Genomic DNA, 18,317 nt, shown 5'->3' with positions numbered 1-18,317 from the left:
CAGAGTACAAGCCTACGTGTGTCTTTCACAGAACCACAGAATGGTTGAAGGAGCTCCTGGACGTCATCTAGTCCAATGCCCTGCTGAATCAGGGACACTTAGTCCATAGTACCATGATAGATGATATAGTACCACTAGCACAAAGCCCAGTACTACATTCAGGTGGATTTTTAAGGTCTCCAAGGAGGAAACTCCACACCTACTCTGGGCAACCTTTGCTGCTGCTCCGTCACCTGCACAGTAAAGAAATGCCCTCTGATTTTCTGACAGAATCACGTGTTCCAGTTTGTGCCTGGCACTGGATGTCCCTGACAGGAGCCTGGATCCATCCTTTTTGCATCCTGCCTTTAGTTATTACACACATTGATAAGGATACCCCTGAGCCTCCTTTTCTGCAGGCTGAACAGTCCCAGACCTCTCAGCCTCTTCTCAAAGGAGAGATGCTCCAGTCCCTTCATCATTTAGTTAGCTCTTAGTTGAGATTGTTTCTAAGTATGTTCAGAACCCTCTTCTACCAGGAGTACAATCGTTAACACGCAGATTAGCAACAACATATTTCCTTCCTAATTTAACAGTTCCATCTGAGTAAGTGCTTTGGGGCTTAAAATAGGAAGTACAGAATGCAGTTACAGGCAGCTGCTTTCCTTGAAAGGGTGTGGTCTGCTTCTTTGAAACTGACATTTCAGTGTATAGCAGGTACATAAAAAGTATGGTACATATTATAAAGACTTAATTATCAGGAAAATCTTGTAGCCATTTATAGATTCCTTTGTAGGGAAGTGGCTGGTTGCTGCATCAGAAGATTCTCAATACTGCTGGGGAAGCTGAACAGTGAGGGTCATCCATCTGGTTTTATCATCTGCCTCACGAACGGCTCTGGATGCAGGTAAGGGAACTGCTTCTTTCTGGGGAAAGCAAAATAGCAGCCTTCTCTCACAGAAAGTCTTGAGAGCCCTTAAGGGAACTCTTTGCGATGATTATGCAAGGGCTCATACAGCTGTTTCTTGTGTCAAGAAGCAGCATTCAGGAATCTGAAAGTCAACAGAAATTTAAAAGGAGATCTCTCCATGTTTCCCAACAATAGAAAAGAGCTAGAGACTGTGTGCTCTGTGAGTGCAGGGGTCTCACCTCTGTAAGTTTATTATACTTTTGAGAGAGCAATGAGAGATGGCCAGAAGAGGTAGTATTCTAGTATCAAAGAATGTGGGCAGTAGTCTTTGAACTTCTCAATGTACTCTAGATCTTGACAGTCCCCAAAAGAAGAGAAATAATTTATTTTGAATTGTTGCTAAAATTTGCAGCTTGTCTGGGGAGTAGCTGGAGCAGCTGCATGTTGAAGAGAAACCTGAAAGCAAATGAGTACAGAAATTCAATCACACACTGAAGTATGTGGTGGGGAATAAGTCTTCATAGAAAGCAAGAAAACTGATTAACATGGGGTTCATAAAAAAGAACATGACTATAAGGAACTTAAGGGTGAAAGAATTTGCAGGTTGAGTCTATTCATAGAACAGGCATTTTTCTTTTTATTAGTTTTAGCTGTACTTCCTTGGACATTGTTACTTCTTCATTCTTTGATCATGTTGCAGGTTCACACAATAAGAAAACCTTTTTTTGTCCATCAGTAAAGGCTTTGTAGATGTTCTGTCTGAATTTTGACAAAGTAAATACGTGCAAGGAGGTCTTTCTGAATGTCACTCCAAGACAACACAACGCCTTAAGTTCCCTAATTCAGTTTTACTTCTCTTTACATAAAATGAAAACCAGAAGCTCCAGAATAAGCCAAAGGAAAACGTTGGCATGAAAACATTTATTTTGAATAAAAACGTGTGTTCAAAGGACAGTATGAAGATGAAAGGATTTTGCATCTTTTTGCTAAATCTGTCATTGGTCTTCAGCGACCAAGCCATTAATGGTGAGTTTCAGATTTACCATTTATTTTATTTGATGCTTGCCTTCTACTTTCCTCATTTTCTATTTCCTTTGCGTCCCTTCTTTTCCACTGTAGGACACTAAGCATTCTGATATAAAGCAGACAGTTTGTGGTAAGTGCAGGTGCAGACAGATGGGTGAGAGTGTGGAGGTTGGTTGCAAAGAAATTCCATGAAACACACAAGGATGAGATAATCATCACATCCCCACTAACATCAATATTCTCTGTGCCCAGACAACACTGGCCAGAAACATGTCCTGCAGGCTCAAAGGTCTCACTTCACTGTTGTACCTTGGCTTGTCGTAGCTTGGCTTGACTCTTATATTGTGGAGATACGCAGAATGAACACAACTTCAAACGTATTTTCACCAAGGGTCATTTTTTCTGATGCCATTGGAAGAGTGCTGCTATCTGTGCCTTCCCCATTCTGATGGCAGAATCATTCTATTTCCTGCTATCTCTCCCTATTTCCATTTGTAAGCAGTGTACCTCTTTTTTTTCCCTTTTTTGGCTGGTATGGCATTTCAGAAAGCGTTCCGATGAAGAGCTTGAGATGCCACAATGACTACAACTCACTCGTAACCTGCACATGGAAGGAACATTCAGAGGCTCACGCCCTCCTTGGTTTGACTCTGTACCAGAGGAATGTTATTCAAAAGTAAGTACCTGAAATGGACCGTGCTGGAAAAGAGTCCAAAGAGTACTTGGCCAAAGCTCGGAATCTCTGGGCCAGCAGTCAGTTTTTCAGCTGTTATTGGGTTACAGTCAAAGTCACGCTTACTTCTGATACCTCTCCTAAAAATGGGAGTACTTCTTGTTCTGTGCCAGTGAGTTAATTTTATTGTGTTTTCAATTTATTTCCCATAAGTCTGTAGAAGAATCCTGGACAGGAGATATGAAAAGGTGTGCAGATGGCTGTTCACGAGGTAGAGAAGATAGATAGATTGAGAAGAAGAATGGGTAAATTCAGCAGTGTCATGAATCTTTCTCCCAGAGATACCAGTCTGTTTATTACAGTATCTCTTTGCTGCATCTGTTTCCTTACTAAAAAGGAACAGTATCATCAGACTTGAACAGTTGTAAGGATAAGAAAAGACAAATAGGTAGGAATAGTCAAAGAAGAGAGGAAGATAAAGAAGGAGAGATAAGAAGAAAATGTATTAGCATCTTGGGATGCAGAAAGGAAAGGGAGAAGGGGAACACTTGATTTTGTTGTAGGTAAGAGAGTAGCGATACACCTAAAAGCAGGAGAAATGAGCTTAAAGTCTTTGGAAAAGGACCTTGAAGCACATAATTCAGGAAAAAGAAATAAATGTATATATTTAAAAAAAAAAAGAAAAAAAAAAGAAGGAAAGAGAAGATGAAATAAAATTACTCTGATGTTGGGAGTCTGCTCTGTATCATGGATTTACAATGGAGTGTTTTCAGTGGCTGATGTAGGATTCATGACTGGACAGTCCCATCCACTCTTCAAAAATATCCCTGGATTACTTGCTAGTACCCAACTTTGACAGCTATCAGTACAGCTGAATAATGCCTGCTGACATATGGTTGGCTCGGAGACCCCATCCTCTTCTGACAGACAGTAGTTGAGCACAGGTGTGCACAGCTTTATCTGTACAGGAGCACTGACCATGAAGTCATAGGCAGAAGACCAGAGGGTACAAAAAAGAATATTGCATCTTTTCAGCAGCTCAGACCTTTGCAAGCTCACAAAGCTTATCCTCTTATGATCACCATAAAATATAGTTTTTAATCTTGATTATGTTTTTTGGTCTGGAGAAAGGCCACGTAAAACGATACCTAACGTTCTGAAGGAAACTAATGAATACATAAGGTCTCTTGACAGAGCAGAACTGCTAAGGCTACAGAAGTGCATTTTGGCTGAATTAAATAAAATGCTTAACTGTCTTTCTGGGACTGCCAAAGGAATTCCTTCCAGAAGCTGGGAATCATCAGAAACTTTCTTGCCTTTCACTCAAAGTAAAAGATGCATTTCTCTGACATTATTTTTCATCAAACCACTTCTCTCATAAAAATTTCTGAGATTATCAAGGGTTAGACTGACAACTAAGAAAGTGCAGATACACGAGACAGAATACCTGGTACTGCAAAATTGAGGAATGATAAACGGAATGATAAAAGAATTAATGTGGATTAAAATGATTAGAAAGAGTTAACTGATGCATATGCGGGAATACTATCGATAATGAAAAAATGTAGTTTTCAACGTAATTAATAAACATTAAGGGATGGGAATTCATTTTCCAGACGTTTATTTCGTGCGATAACTGGTATGAGACCGATCAATCTTGTATAGATGACTTTTTAATACACACACAGTTAGTACTAGTTCGCGAGATTGCATTGCCAAAAAGGAGCTGGAAGAGACATCATGAATCTATCAGAATCTCACATTGGATTTGTTGAAAAAAGCAGAATATTTTGGAACTGAGTGGTATGGACTATTTACAGCTTCTAATCCAACCCAAGAGATTCTGACGTACACACTAAAAGTTCATCTTTTCAAAATTGGTAGGAAAAATCCCAAGGCAGCAATTTTTTCAAATGGCTTTTGGGGGATCCTTGAGAACTTTCTTTGATGTTCAATTAGAGATGAATGCAATGATATTGCAAAACTGACAACATCTCTACACTGAGATGAAGAGATGAGTGTGGGAAACAGGTGGACGTTGGAGGGGCACTCAAAGCAGCTTCCTACTATAGGGATTTAATAGATATTGTGGAAATGTTTTCTTTCCCGCCTTCATGTCCCTGTCTCCAATATTGCATCTCATGCATTGTATCTTTTCGTACTTCAGCTCATGCCCCTTCCACCTCAAAATCCTGTTTGGCAACAGACAAGTTCAGTGAGCCCTTCCTGCTGACCTGGACTAGCACCTGATGGAAGCCAACGGTCTTGGGCGGTGCATTGGATATAATGAAGTTGCTTACAAGCGGGAGTGGGAGTCCTGGGAGGTAAGAGCAAGAGGAGCTGGGCTGTCCTGGCCCTGGCTGCAGCCTTTTGTCTGGTGGTGGGCCTATGTTAAACACCATGCAAACGGGCAGCCTTTCCGTTCTCTGGAACTACGAAGAGTTGCAATAAATGCTGAATTAGGCCAGTTGGAAGAGGCTTTCTTCTTTCTGCAGGTTCCTGTCTGCAAGTGGTTTTTCCTGGTGAAATACCACTTGTCCCGACTTAAATGCAAAAATCAATGCTTCACTGAGAAAAAGCAGTGCAATTGGGTGTTGAGTTGGCATGTATTAAACCCTGCTTCTGTCCCTCATGAATTTAAAGCCTGTTTGAAGAACAGCCTATGGGCTCACATGGGAGAAAGGCAAAGCAACGTGGAAAATGTTTCATGTGAACGGGACTGCTTGGAGAAGCATCTGTACTCCTTCTCTGCCTTCCCTTCATCCCTCACCACTGATTCCTGTTCTCCCTCCTTTCCCTTGCTGACAGAAGGCTGCTACACGCCGACTCTCCAACACCACTCATTGCCATCTTAGCCACCTCATTCCAGGGAGTAGATACGTTGCCCGTGTGCGAGCCAGAGCAGAGCAGGGCAGAGGCTTCTCCGGGCAGTACAGCGAGTGGAGCACAGATGTGTCCTGGGAGACCCCTGAAGGTAGGGGGAGATGGAGCGGGGCTGTGCAAGGGTGGGAGATCCTGCTGAGAAGCCAGGGCAGGTGGGCAATCCTTGTGGGTCCCTTCCAAATTCAGAAATTGCAGGGGAAGCCCTTTCTAGTTATTGCTTTCTCTGTGGGAGCCTCAACACTTGTTTCACTGGGATAATCTTAGCAGTGATGGGACGAATTTTCCGTTGTTCTGAAATGAGAGTACTCCCGGAAAATTGCAAATTTTAGCACATATTCAACATAAATCGTTTCTTTCTTTTGTGGAATGCCCATGGGTCCACATTCTTTGGTACTAGGGAAAAATAAAATACTAGCTCTCGCATTCTCTCATTGCTCTCTAAAGTATTAAACTAAACTTGATCTATATAGACCCTACAGTCAAGAGCACACTAGTCTCTAGCTCTTTCTACTGCTGGGGAGATAAATGGAGAGATCCTTTCAATTCCTGTTGACTTCAGATTCTGAATGCTAAGCTTTTTGAACACGCGGGGCGACAGAACAGCGTGTAGAGCCTTGCGATAAATCATGCCAGAAGAGTTCCTTTAAGGCTCCCCCAGACTTTCTTGTGAGAGAAGGCTGCGTATTTTGCTTCCCCAGAAGGAGTTTCCTTATGACTCTGCATCGAGCATCGTCCGTTAGGCAGATGAGAATACCAGATGGATGATCCCTCACGTGGTTCAGACTTCCAGCAGTGATTGAGAATCTTCTGATACACGAAGTGCCAGCCGCATACAAAGGAATGCTGTAAAGGATACAAGCACGTACGCTTCCATAACATTTGTTATATCAGGTTATTGAGAAAGAAGGAGACCGGAGCGATTTCTTTCAAAGGAAAGCAGATAGTTTTGTGTAGGTTGCCATCAATTCACGGTCTTCCTATTTAAGCTCCTAGACACTTACTCAGCTGTGGATGTTAAGCAGGAAATATGGGGAAGGTAATTATGCTCCACTCGCTCATCTGTTAACGTTAAGAGTTATCTGTTCTTGGATTAAGTGTAATTTTGTGAAGAAAAAGGGGCAGCAAAAAGGTTTGAGCTGCAGTAAATGTATGAAAGGTATAGGAAAAATCTCTTCTTTTCTACCTCGCAGTATTGTTTCTGGTGCTTTAGACCTGAAGTTCCTTAAAAAAAGCAGATCGAACGAACTGGGAATCGACTTCAATTTGACTTGTGTCTTGTATGCATATGTGTAAATTCCGATTTAGCTTAGACGAGAGCTACACCTTTATCGCTTGGCCGCAAATCCGTTTAATTTGAGCAAATGTTTTTCAAACGCATACTAACGTTTTATACGTGATTTCAGCAATTAATACTTGATGATGATTTTATAATATGTAGAGGAAACAGGAAAACCTGGGGCTTAGCTCCTTTTCATCCCCACGCATTCTGTGGTTCTATTGTAAAGAGCCGAATACTCAGATTTAGTGCTCCTACATAGTAAAGTAACAAGGGGCTGAGATGGGGTCCCCCAGATGGTACAGAAGTAACTCTTGCAGTCTTTTTTGCGACAGCCACTTAGAGCTCTAAATGATCTGGACCAAAACAACACTTGTGCAGCATATAGCGCCACTGCACAAGATCTCGCTAACAAGCTATACCAAAGAACATATACATATATTATAGAATATATATATATATTTATATTATATATATATATATAATATATAATAAGGAATAAAGCAATAGATAGAATGGCTTTGAAGTTGGAAGGACGCTCAAAGATTAATGATTCCAAACCACTGCATTGGACAGATGTGCTAACTGCTTTAGATCTAAGCACTAAATAGGGTTGTCCATAGCCCTGGCTTGATGCCACCAGGGATGGAGCATCCAACCTCTCTAGGTGCAGCCTGCTCCAACACTTCAGCGGCTTCAGAGAATAATCTTCCCCCTGACATCTAATTCGTAATTCTCTCCTTTGGTTTAAAAGTGCGGGGCCTTGAACTATCAGTATCTATCCCTTTAAAAACAATTGGATTTCCTCGCTGCTTATAATCACTCTAAATAGCCGGAAGGCACAATGCTAATCTCCCCTGGAGCCCTCTCTTCTACGGACACGAAGGCCAGTCCTTAAGCCTGCTTTCTATAGGGGAGGTTCTCCCAGCCTCAAATATTCATCCCTCTTGCATTCTCCCTGAAATTGCTCCAACAACTCATGTCCCTTCCCTGGGATAGGGCACCCGTGCACGACACACTCTGCTGACAGAGCCACTAAGAGTCTTGATCACCTGCCCTCATCCCCTAACAAGTGCTCTAACATGTTTCCGAGAGGATTTTTAATGATCTTCCTGCAACAGAGGTGAGGTATGGCTGGCATATAGGTTCCCCAGGTTCCTTTCTCTTTTCCCAGTCACCAAAAGGACTTCCCCTGACAGCTGTGAACTTTTCAGAATATATAAATGCAGTTTGGCAGCCACGCAGGACAGCTCCCCCAAAACTCCAGGATGCATCCTCAATCCAACCCCATCCAATTTATAAACAGTACATTCACCTTGTGAAAATGGTGTTGGAATTTGAATCTGCACTCTCGAGGTTTTAGGGATGTTAGGTCCCAGAATTGGTGAAAGCACGGGTGAGACATGAAGAATCCTGGCTGCCAGGTGGAAGAAACAAGGGCAAAGAACTTATTTTTGTACCTCAGCTTTTCTTCATGAGCGGTTGTAGAGTCGAGTTCTTTCTCAGTTACCAGAAGGGTATGCTCTCTCAGTGTGTGCCTTTTCTACCAGTGCAAAACTTCTTGTGTTTTTTTATCGGCTCACCAAGGTGAGTTCCATCGTGCACCCTGGCTTTCTAGCATGTCCAACAGCATCTGTTTCATAGGAGGGAGGTGTTTTCACAACAGAGGTTGGCTGATTGCACTGGAACAGGGTGCCAAGGAGGGCTGTGCGATGCCCGCAATCCCTGGATGCATTCAAGGCCAGGCTGGATGTGGCTCTGGGCAGCCTGGTCTGGTGAATTGGCAGCGCCTTCCAATGGCAGGGGAGTTGAAACTTATTATATATTTGAAGTCTGACCCAGGCATTTTTATTTCTATGATTCTTAATGACTCTTCCTGGTTGAGCACATCCTAGACCTGCCTTGTGCGTGTCCTTTTCTACCCTCCATTTGACACAGCAGAGTCCTTGCTTGAGCTGCGGTTTCCCTGCTTCCCTCTGTGCTTTATTCAGGGAGGACAGCGGAGCTCTTGAGATGAGCTGAGAAGGAAAGACGAGATTCCATAAGATGTAGATCCATGGCTGCAGCAGGCTCTTTGCGTCTAAGGACATCTTTTCCAGGGGAGCAGCTACTGATTCCAAAATAGCCGTCGGCTGAAAGGTTCTCTGTCTCCAAGAAGTTTTTTAGGGTTCCGTGACGATTGCTTTTTGCCAGTGTCAATCTAACCTCCAAGAATGACACCACTCTAACGAGTCACGCTCACTCACAGTCTAGAGAAGCACCTTAATGAACCTTCTTTAGATGAGCTACATCTGCATTAGTGAGACAGGTCCGATAGATCACTTATTCTGCGTAGTCAGTTTTGTCTATATGCCACTGCAGCAGAAAGTTATCCTCAACAGCAGCAGGGGTTTTCAGGATTTCTTGCAGCCCTGCAGTGTGTTTTTCCTAAGACTTACAGGCTGGCTTGAACAATCGCCGTCAGTTAATCGTTCTGTGAGCGTGGATGCTTCCTGTAGTGAAAGCAAGAATGGCTTATCCATAGCTCCCATTGACAGGGCAGCCTGGTGTAGAACCCTGCACATACCAAAGTGTCACTTGTCTGTGGTTCAGGTTCTGATAAATCTCCCACATAGCTCTCAGCCTGGAGCATGGTTTGTTGTCTCAGAGTGCATGCTTCTTCCCATCCGAACGCTTACTTAGAGAGCAACTCACTGCGCATCGGTCCTTGCCCTATCTCTTCAAAAAACCTTCTACCCAGTCATGCATACTCCAGTCCATGGTGTATCATCATGCATGGACTGTCGACTGCAATGAGGTCATACTTTTTTAGAGTGGCATCATTGGCTTACAACTTTCCTGCTTATTACCCCAGGCTGTGTGGCATTGATGTAGAGGCACTTCAGTCGGCAGGCTACTAGCAGTGTTAGGATCTGCGAAATCCTCACATAGAACCTGTTGGGACCAATTCAGCGGTTTGTTTCCACTGCTGTTTCCTAAATTATTACCACATCTTCTTGGAGCCTTCCTAATGCATGTAGAGACTCCACTCTTTTCCTCCATCAATCTAGTACCAAAGCCCTTGCAAATCAGGTCCGCGTCTGCAGCTTACTGTGCTCAGAATCACTTCTGCCCCATCTGCTCAGTTGCAATTCATCTGATGCTCACATGTTGTGAGAATACTCCCAGTTTTTCTCAAAGGTGGGGTCCAATATCAAAGAGATGAACCCAAAGCTTTGATTGCCTGGAACATTCACACATCCAATCATTTACTGATCTTTTAACCTCTTTCGCAGATCTCAGCACCAATTTGGGAGGAAGAAAGAGACACTGACTTGTGCTCCAAGGGGACCCTTCCATGTTTTTTCCAAGGATGGCAAAGTCTCCTTTAATGGTTCTGCAGTATTCGTTGTCACTAGCTCGTGTTGAAGCCGCAACTTCAATTGAGAACATAAGTGAATAGCAGAGGAGAGGCCATCCCCTTTCATCTGTGTGTTTACTTGACCTTTTTCGGGAGAAGCAGTGGATTGGTATCCTTCCTCTTGTTAGGAACTTAGGAACAGTGGCTAGTCTAGTTCAGCACGCAATGTGGTCCAGACTGACCCAACATCCTCTCTTGGTTCGCCGACGCGACTCTCAGCTGGTAATCTCATTCCTGCACAGCCATTCACTACAAGAAGTTACTGAGCAGGGGTACAGTGCCTGGCACTGCATTGACACGTCCCTCAGGGTGCCGTTGAGGGACATCCAGGAATCCTCACGAGTCAGTAAGGCTCTGATCAATCCTGGGGAGGTCCATCTGGGTGCGCATCTATATTACCAAAAAGTTGTGTCCCCTGGGTCTTGCACTGCTACCTCAGCCCAGCTGTGTGCAGGTATCATAGTCACCATGGTTTGTTTAACCAGTGCTGCAGCCCTGGTGTGTCTAATGGCGTGTTTATAGCCTGCCACATTGTTGTTCGTCTGGTGTTCCGCTACATCAAGACTGTTCCGGTCTCCACGTAGGGAGAAGAAAACAATGTTTTGTTTTGCAATTACGCTGTAGAGATGAGCAGGTTCTCAGACTCCTCCAGTCTGCTGTTCTTTGAGGTCTCTGGGGCTTTCCATTGACTGTTTTCTTTCTAGTGTTGAACTATTCACTGCCCCAAATTTCCTCTTTATGTAAATATGACAGCCCGTCCAGATCTCACAGAAACACAACAAGCTGACTAGTTGCCCATGGATCGGCATAAATTAGATAGAACTAGTTGACGTCACGATATTTAGCTTGGCAAACTTAGATTCTGATAAGCAAAGTCAGGTAATGCTCATGTTCTGGTTGAGAATTTTATTCTTATAGAAACATATGCATAAAGTTATTGCAGGAGAGATAAGAGTTGAGGAAAAATTTCATACTGTGCAAATACAACAGCGCGTAACTACTTTGATAGTTTGAGTCAGAGAGGTTGTATAAAGGGTGGATCTATGCTATAATTGAGATGCTTACTTCCAGAAAAGGAATGTAACGACAAAGTAATGAAGTCTGTGGACATGCTTTTGGATTCAAAGCGATGCATATCAGAGTATCTGAAATCCAGATGCTTTGAGTTTGCATATGAATTTTCAACAGTCTCCTTTTAGGTACTAGCTCTAAAGTAGAGCAACAATAGACATAAGCCCTGGAAGAAAAATGGCTTCCTTACTCATAAAGAGGCCAACAGAGGACAGAGAACCTGGAGAATCATTAAGGTGTTCTTCCAGTATCTCTCTGTTGACGTGGCTGCACTACTGGTATGCCCTTACTTTCCATGGTAGAATTGTCGGAAACTGGAATTTGGCCTTGCCCTTTCAGATTTTAAATTAGCGAAGAATCTAAATTGTGAAAAAATAATGCATCTCTCTGCAGAGTTTCTGAATCTAGCAGTTGTTCGCATTAAAGCAGCAGAGAAGTCAGCAGGCAAAGCTACGAGAACTGCTTTCTCATTAGGTCTGGTCAAAGTAATAATAAGCCTAAGGTTCAGACTTCACGTAAAACAGTTCTTGAACTACAGAATCTTTTAAGGTCTATTTATGAATAGAGCTAATTAGTACTATCGTTGTATAGTACAACATTCTTAAGCATACAAACTTGTAAGAAGAAATATATTATTTTTTTTAGTTTTAGAATGATATCTGGAGTAGGATATAGTATATTTTTAATGGTATGTATGTATGTATGTATATTATATTATGATATAATGGGAGAGGCAAGCCCATCTTTCAATCTAAAACAAAGCCTTTCACAGAGCTGGGGCAAGTTCTGGTGCTCTGTTCCCGTAACACTTTCTTTACAGAAGCAGAATATGTAAAAAAAGGGTTCCTCTTTTTTCAAATTGCACTTATGAGAAGGACAAACAACAACAAAAAAAAAAGGAGAACACATTAAAGTGGCTTTAAGAGAAATTTACAGTCGGCTTAAACAGCCAGATGATATTAAAGTCTTAACTGGTGGAGGAAGAGCACCAGATACAGGCATGCTGCAACCTTCACAGCCCTTGTCTTCTCAACATTACTGTTATTGACCTTTCCTTCCTCCCAGCTGTCTGAATGAGTCCTTGGGCTTTCCCTTTAGTAACATATACATCTTCCTATGGTTCCGTTAGAGCCTATTTCATGTAATCCAGTAATGTTTGACTTCTTGTATGCCTTAGAATACACTGTGTAATATGGCACATCTTAACATTAAGAAAATTTTCCCTAAAGGCTTTGGCCATTTTTCTCATGCTTTCATTTTACCTTTTGTAACTGCCTTGGCGATTTTTCATCCTGAGATGATTACCTAGAATCTATGCTAGTAGTGAAAAGGTGGAGATAATTAAGGGTCTTGATGATCTTTTTGATCTATTCACACACACATAAAAGATAATAAAATTTACTTGAAACATCATATATAACGAAACGTCTCCATATTGTCTTCAACCTGATGTCATTCAGGAAGTACAAAGTCAGCCATTTTTGTCCAAAAGGTTTGCTCCAGGCAGTCCCTGATGCAATGGTTAAAATGATGCAACAAGTTACAGAAGCATAAAAAGGCTGAAGAGTGTCCTTGTGTGGATTTAATCCAAAGAATCAGGAAACAAGAGCTATTCTCAACAAGTGATTGATATTTGGGATGGTCCTTTCATACAATAATGCAAAAAGGTAATTGAGGGTGAGATCAAAGCTATTGAATTGGTTGTTGGCTCTCAACTTATTGCGACTGGAAGACAGAAAAAGGATTTCTGGTTTGTTGCTCCGTATCTTGAGGTAGATGTCTTGGTGTTTATCAGGAGTGAGCGTGGCCACCGGGGTCCTTTCAGCTAAACTCTTAGCCTGCCTAAGAGTTGATATTATGCTCCTTTAGCAGATATTCTGTGATCCTCAAGAATTGCTGCCAAGGAGCAAGTAATCATCTTGATTTCAGGCTTTTTGAAAAGCGCTGAATGGCCTGCATTTTGTGATGCAATCCCTTCCTTGCCAGTGGTGAATTATTATCTGGTCAGGTTCCCAGGTGTGTCTCCTTCTGAAGGTTTCTTGATTTGAGGTATTCTTGACTCATAACACTCGTCTCACTGGATTCTAGGCTGTGAACAATAGTCCACCAAATCTGGCAAAAGAAAACTGGCTCGTGCTGGTCAGGTATTTACACCACCCAGAATTTACCCTCAGACAATGGTGCTCTGTTAGAGAGCAACTTCCTCTTCTGCTCGGAAAGGCAAAGAATTCTTTGAGAGTATCTGAAGGTCGAGTGCAAGACCTGAATGGGACATAAAGGTAGTCTCCAAAAGGCATGCGCAGGTGTGTTTTCAGGAGAGGCCTGCTATTGTGGCCTGAAGATTGGAGCATTGACAACCTGAATTTCCGGAAACCCTTAAGGAAAGAGCAGTCACTGGAGGGCGGCGGGTTCCCTGTGGGTCACAGGGTCTTCCCCCAGCAGTTGACAAGTGGCAAGGTGTGTGCTGTCACCTGTCTGATTGGCAAATGAACAGGGTGTCTGTGCTGATGTTGATCTCCAAGGAGCACTGCTATCGAATGGCAATGCGGCAGCAAAACCAGGAACTCTGGAAATTTCCTGATCCCTTCCTGTTCTCCAACATCCTGTAGCTTTTCCAGCACAGCTGGTGGGGAATGGTGAAACTTACCGCTCTTGTAGTATGAGATACGCATCACTTCTTCTGATCTGAGAGAGAGAGAGCGTGCGTTCCTGACGTGCTCTTGCTCTGTGCAGCCTGGGACTTGTCCTTTGTCTGGAAAGGGCACATCAGAATCTGGCCGGGACACCCCAACTGCGCTTTCTCCCTGTTTTTCCATTGGAATCGAGGTCAGCTTCCAGTCGCTCTGATCATCTCAGACTGGAGACGTCCTAGGGGGCTGTACAAAATATGGCATTGAAGTGACCAAAGCCAAGTGACCATCCCTGTCTGGGAAGTTGATATTTGCATCCGCACAGTTATCTTGAAACGGAAAATGATATGGCCAGAAACTTGACTTTGGACAGACAACCTGCGTCCATCTCTGGGAACATTTAAAGCCTGGTATGGTTTGGTAGTGTTCTAATGCAGCCGAATGAAACGGTCGTCACTCAGTCCGGCGCTTCAGGGGAACCTGCCAAATATTTCGTCTGCCTGAATGAAGGAACAGTTAAAAGTTCTTCATGAATATGTGTTGGTGGTAAGCACAAAGCATAAACACAAGCTTGTAGTAGATAAACTGTAAAGTAGAATCCACAATGCTTAGAATCCTCTGATAGGGGAGCAAGTTTAAACAAGTTAGACAGAAATTGTAATCCCTCAGCTCAGAAGTAACTGCCATGGGCATTCTGGTGACAGACGTTTACTAGTATGGCTTCCATGAGTTAGGAGTTTAATGAGCGTGTCATTCACAAGTGGGGTGCAATGTTCTCTAATCCGCTGTCCACAACTTGATAGGAAGCTTAGGCTGATCCATGTTCTCTGCAAGGCTGCAGTTTGTGAACTTACCATCGGGATGGCTTGCATGCTGTTTCTAGAGAAACTTTTCTATGAAACAGAAAAAAAGAAAGCAGACATGGAGGAAAGAGAAGTGTCTTCCCAGCAGCAGAATCATGATCAACAGATTCACCATGGAGAGAGGGATCATAAAGGTGCAGAAGCGAAAGCATTCTGGCAGTGCACACTAGTAAAGTTTTTGATAACAGCTGCCAGTTAAGATGATTACTAAGGTGCTTTCAGCCTTCTCCAGAAGTCTTGCTTCAAAGCCAAATTGCGTCTGACTGACCCTTACCTAAGATGCATAGATAGCTTTCTCCTTGAAAGATCTTATAAATGCGCTTGCAGGACCACTGTAGAAATATAAACAAAGCATGGCTTTGTTGCAAGTTCAAAACCTAATGAAATTAAGTGCTCTAAGCTCTTATGGATGGAGTAACAGATAAGGGAATAAAAAACAAGCTACGTTGAATGGGAGAGCAAGGAAATAAAAATCAGAATTTTACTGAAAGATCATGTAATAAACTTTCACATAGAGGCTTTAGTAGAAAACAGAAACATTTATCTTCTGGTAGAGGAATTAAATTACTCGAAATTTTTCCTAGCTGAATTTTAGCATCACCTGTCATGCCTGAAAACACAACACAAAATATATCAACGAGGTAAAAATGCACAATTTCAACTTCTGTTGCTTCAGGACCTGAGCAACAAAGAATAGAGTAATTGAGGTGTCATGGTCCCTGCAGATAGGTGACAAAGAGGTTTCTTGGGGTGTTGGATCATGAAATAGAAAGAATGAACCTTCCAAGATTCCGGATCACAACTTACATGCAGGCTAGCCTGATGAGCAGAACTCTTGATGGGATTTTTGAATATTTCCCCCATGCTTCTTCTGCCTGCAACAACACAAGATTCAAGTAATTCACAGAGTGTTAAGAAGCAAGAACTACGACCTCAATCACCGTGCCACTGCTGCATGGCCCAACCATGCGTCCAGGAGGCCAAGCACACACTCTCACCATTGTCCAGCAAAGCACGAGGCCTGACATTGCCACCAAGGCTCCTCTTGCATAGACCACTCCATAGTAGACAAAGCAGATGCCTACCCTTTAAAATTCCACTGAGCGCAACACACAGTAAATAGCCGTCCTCACAGACAAACTTACTAGGAAGTAATTAAGCTGGCAGTATAGCATGCAATGAGAGAAACTGATGAGATACTGGGAGCATCAGTGGGAGAATCACTGTGACAGAATGAAAGAGAGAAAAAAGAAAAGGGGGAAAACAACATCTGCAGGCTCCACTTCCCATAACAGGTTTGACTTCAGGCATTATTCGTAAAAGCATATCAGGGAATTAGAAGTTGAACAAATGCTGCCTGGAGTACCTGTGTTTGATGACCATAAGAGAAACAATGTTCTTCCGTCATTGATCATTTTCTATGTTTCAATCCCAGAGGTAGAAAAAAATTTGTCACGAATAAAAAACCTACATAGCTACCTTAGCTTCACACAATGTAAACTAGATGCTTTTCCAGAAGGACTTCAGGCTGCCTGACTATTGTTGCAGTTCTGCGAGAGATGGGAATCTCAAGAGTTCTCCTGAGCTGCCACTATAAGGTATATAGATTGAAAAACAAGGTGACACTTGCTACTGTCAAACTTCCTGGGGCAAAATTCGTACCAGTGGTTCGTACATCTCTTTGGGCATGTGACCACAGTTAATCACAGGCATTACTGCTTCTAACTCCTAGAATTCTGTGTAAAACTTGATAAAGATCTGCATCCTCCACTTAGCATTCTCAGGTTATCCTTTTTACCTCCAACGCCATGGTGACTCTCTAAAAGGAAAGGCTGATTATATCTTCTTGCTGTGATTCTCAGGCTCTTCAGTTCTTAAAGCAGAATAAAAATTCTGAGATCAGGAAGAAACAGCAGTGATCTTTGGGCTAGGATCCTTTTCATGGTACACCTGTGTGAGACCTTATTCCAGCTAGCTGCATAGCCTGGGTGGGGGAAGAAGTTACCGTTCTGAGTTTCCCAGGTGAACTCTCACATCCATTTCACATCCAGATCCCTATAATCCTTGAGTATCACCATGCACGGCGTCATTCTCCCTGTATTTTGTTAGACGTGGACAACATTATTCAGTGAGATGAAGGGAGGTTCATCATTTGGTAATTGTTATATGTCTGCACAGTCTGGGGAGGAGAACAGAACACCGTAAGGAAAAGAGGTGAGAGAAGTCGGTCATGGCCAGCCAAAGCAAAGAGAAATCCAGGACTCCTGCACTTTACCATTACCACCTTTTCATATTGGTTTAGCCCCAGAACTGGACCTGATTACTTCTGCATTATGAAACCTACCGTAAGTATGTTTTACCACCTCCAGTTCATACTGTTTGCTTTCTATGCCGTTCCACTAAGACCAATTTGGCAAGGTGAGAAGCACGTTAACTAGCAACAAAGAATATCCAGAGTACCCACCAGCGCACAGGACCAGACAATACCCATTGTACCAATCTTTCGCATAATCATTCCACCTTAAATTTTCCAAAAATTTTTCATGTTAACAAAGTGATATCTTTATACCTTTGTGGAGTCTCCCATCTGTGGAAACATCACCAGTACCTCCAGATGCATGCAGCCTAATAAAAATCCACACTGGCACACCAATGAAGCATTAGCGCTATCTCTTGAGCCATGCTCCAGGATCACTGCACAAACCTGTCCCAGAGCTCCACTGGGCTCACCTACACACTTCAACCAACATGCTATCCCTATACAAGTCAGATCTCTTTCCTCCCACATGCCCTTCCTCACTTACCATTGCCACTCATCACATCCTTCCAACACAGGGAACCCCTGACGGACCACCAACCAAGGCAACTACTGTTCTTGTAGGCTCTTATCAAGTTTCTCTTCCCCTCTTGGTCCGCACAGACACTTGGTGTACTTGGCTCTGACTGCTGATATTTGCTAACAGAGGTCTCGAGCAGCTATGCCACGGCATATGGGACATCGGGGCAGAGCCTTCTCAATACCAGAGAGCACGTCCTTCTGGAGGGTGAAGAAAGAAGGTATGGCAATGAGATCAGCAGGATGGCACAAGCGAAGCCCATTCACAGCAAGCAGGGGTAGATGCTGCCCCTGGCAGATCACTATGCTGATTGCTGGAGTGGCCCTGAAGAATAAGCCAGAGATGACAGAGGTGGCAAAAGGCTTTTTTCACTTCCCAGCCTGCACATCAGAGTACGGTGCACCATTGATAGAGGCAACCGAAGGTTCTGGGATGAATGCCGACCTACAGAAAGATCAGAGTGAGCCTGAGAGGGAGGAAAAGCCAGTGAAAGCCTTTGTCTTGCATGACCAGGGTATCATACAATGACACTCCACTGGAAAACCACAAGTAAACTGAAAAGAGCAAGATGGGATACTTCTCTTGCTTGCATTTCCAAACTTCTCTATGCTTTTCTAGGACATACCTAACTTTCAAGTAGGTAGCAAGGCTAGCACCAAAACGGAATTGCCAGTAAGAGAGATTCTGCATGAGCCACACTACTCAAGATAGCAACCAGCCCCATGGGAGTGCTCACATGCCTCCCCAGAGGTCACAGCCCCAGCCATTC

At 43.1% G+C, this 18,317-nt stretch overlaps 1 protein-coding gene across 1 annotated transcript in view; it reads left to right on the top strand.

The window, feature by feature from the left end:
• The first annotated feature begins 596 nt into the window (after window positions 1-596).
• LOC107313636 (cytokine receptor common subunit beta-like) overlaps window positions 597-18,317 on the top strand; it is a 33,734-nt gene continuing 16,013 nt past the window's right edge. The window contains exons 1-6 of the mRNA XM_032445802.1: window positions 597-886; window positions 1,768-1,915; window positions 2,462-2,591; window positions 3,990-4,038; window positions 4,832-4,912; window positions 5,397-5,562. Of these exons, the coding sequence (XP_032301693.1) occupies window positions 881-886; window positions 1,768-1,915; window positions 2,462-2,591; window positions 3,990-4,038; window positions 4,832-4,912; window positions 5,397-5,562 (580 nt within the window). The 5' untranslated portion in view covers window positions 597-880. The remainder of the gene's footprint in view (window positions 887-1,767; window positions 1,916-2,461; window positions 2,592-3,989; window positions 4,039-4,831; window positions 4,913-5,396; window positions 5,563-18,317) is intronic.

This window comes from Coturnix japonica, chromosome 1 (assembly GCF_001577835.2).
Source record: "Coturnix japonica isolate 7356 chromosome 1, Coturnix japonica 2.1, whole genome shotgun sequence".
Lineage (NCBI taxonomy): Eukaryota > Metazoa > Chordata > Aves > Galliformes > Phasianidae > Coturnix > Coturnix japonica.
Note: the sequence above shows the minus strand (reverse complement) of the source record. Positions and strands in the feature narration are given on the sequence as shown.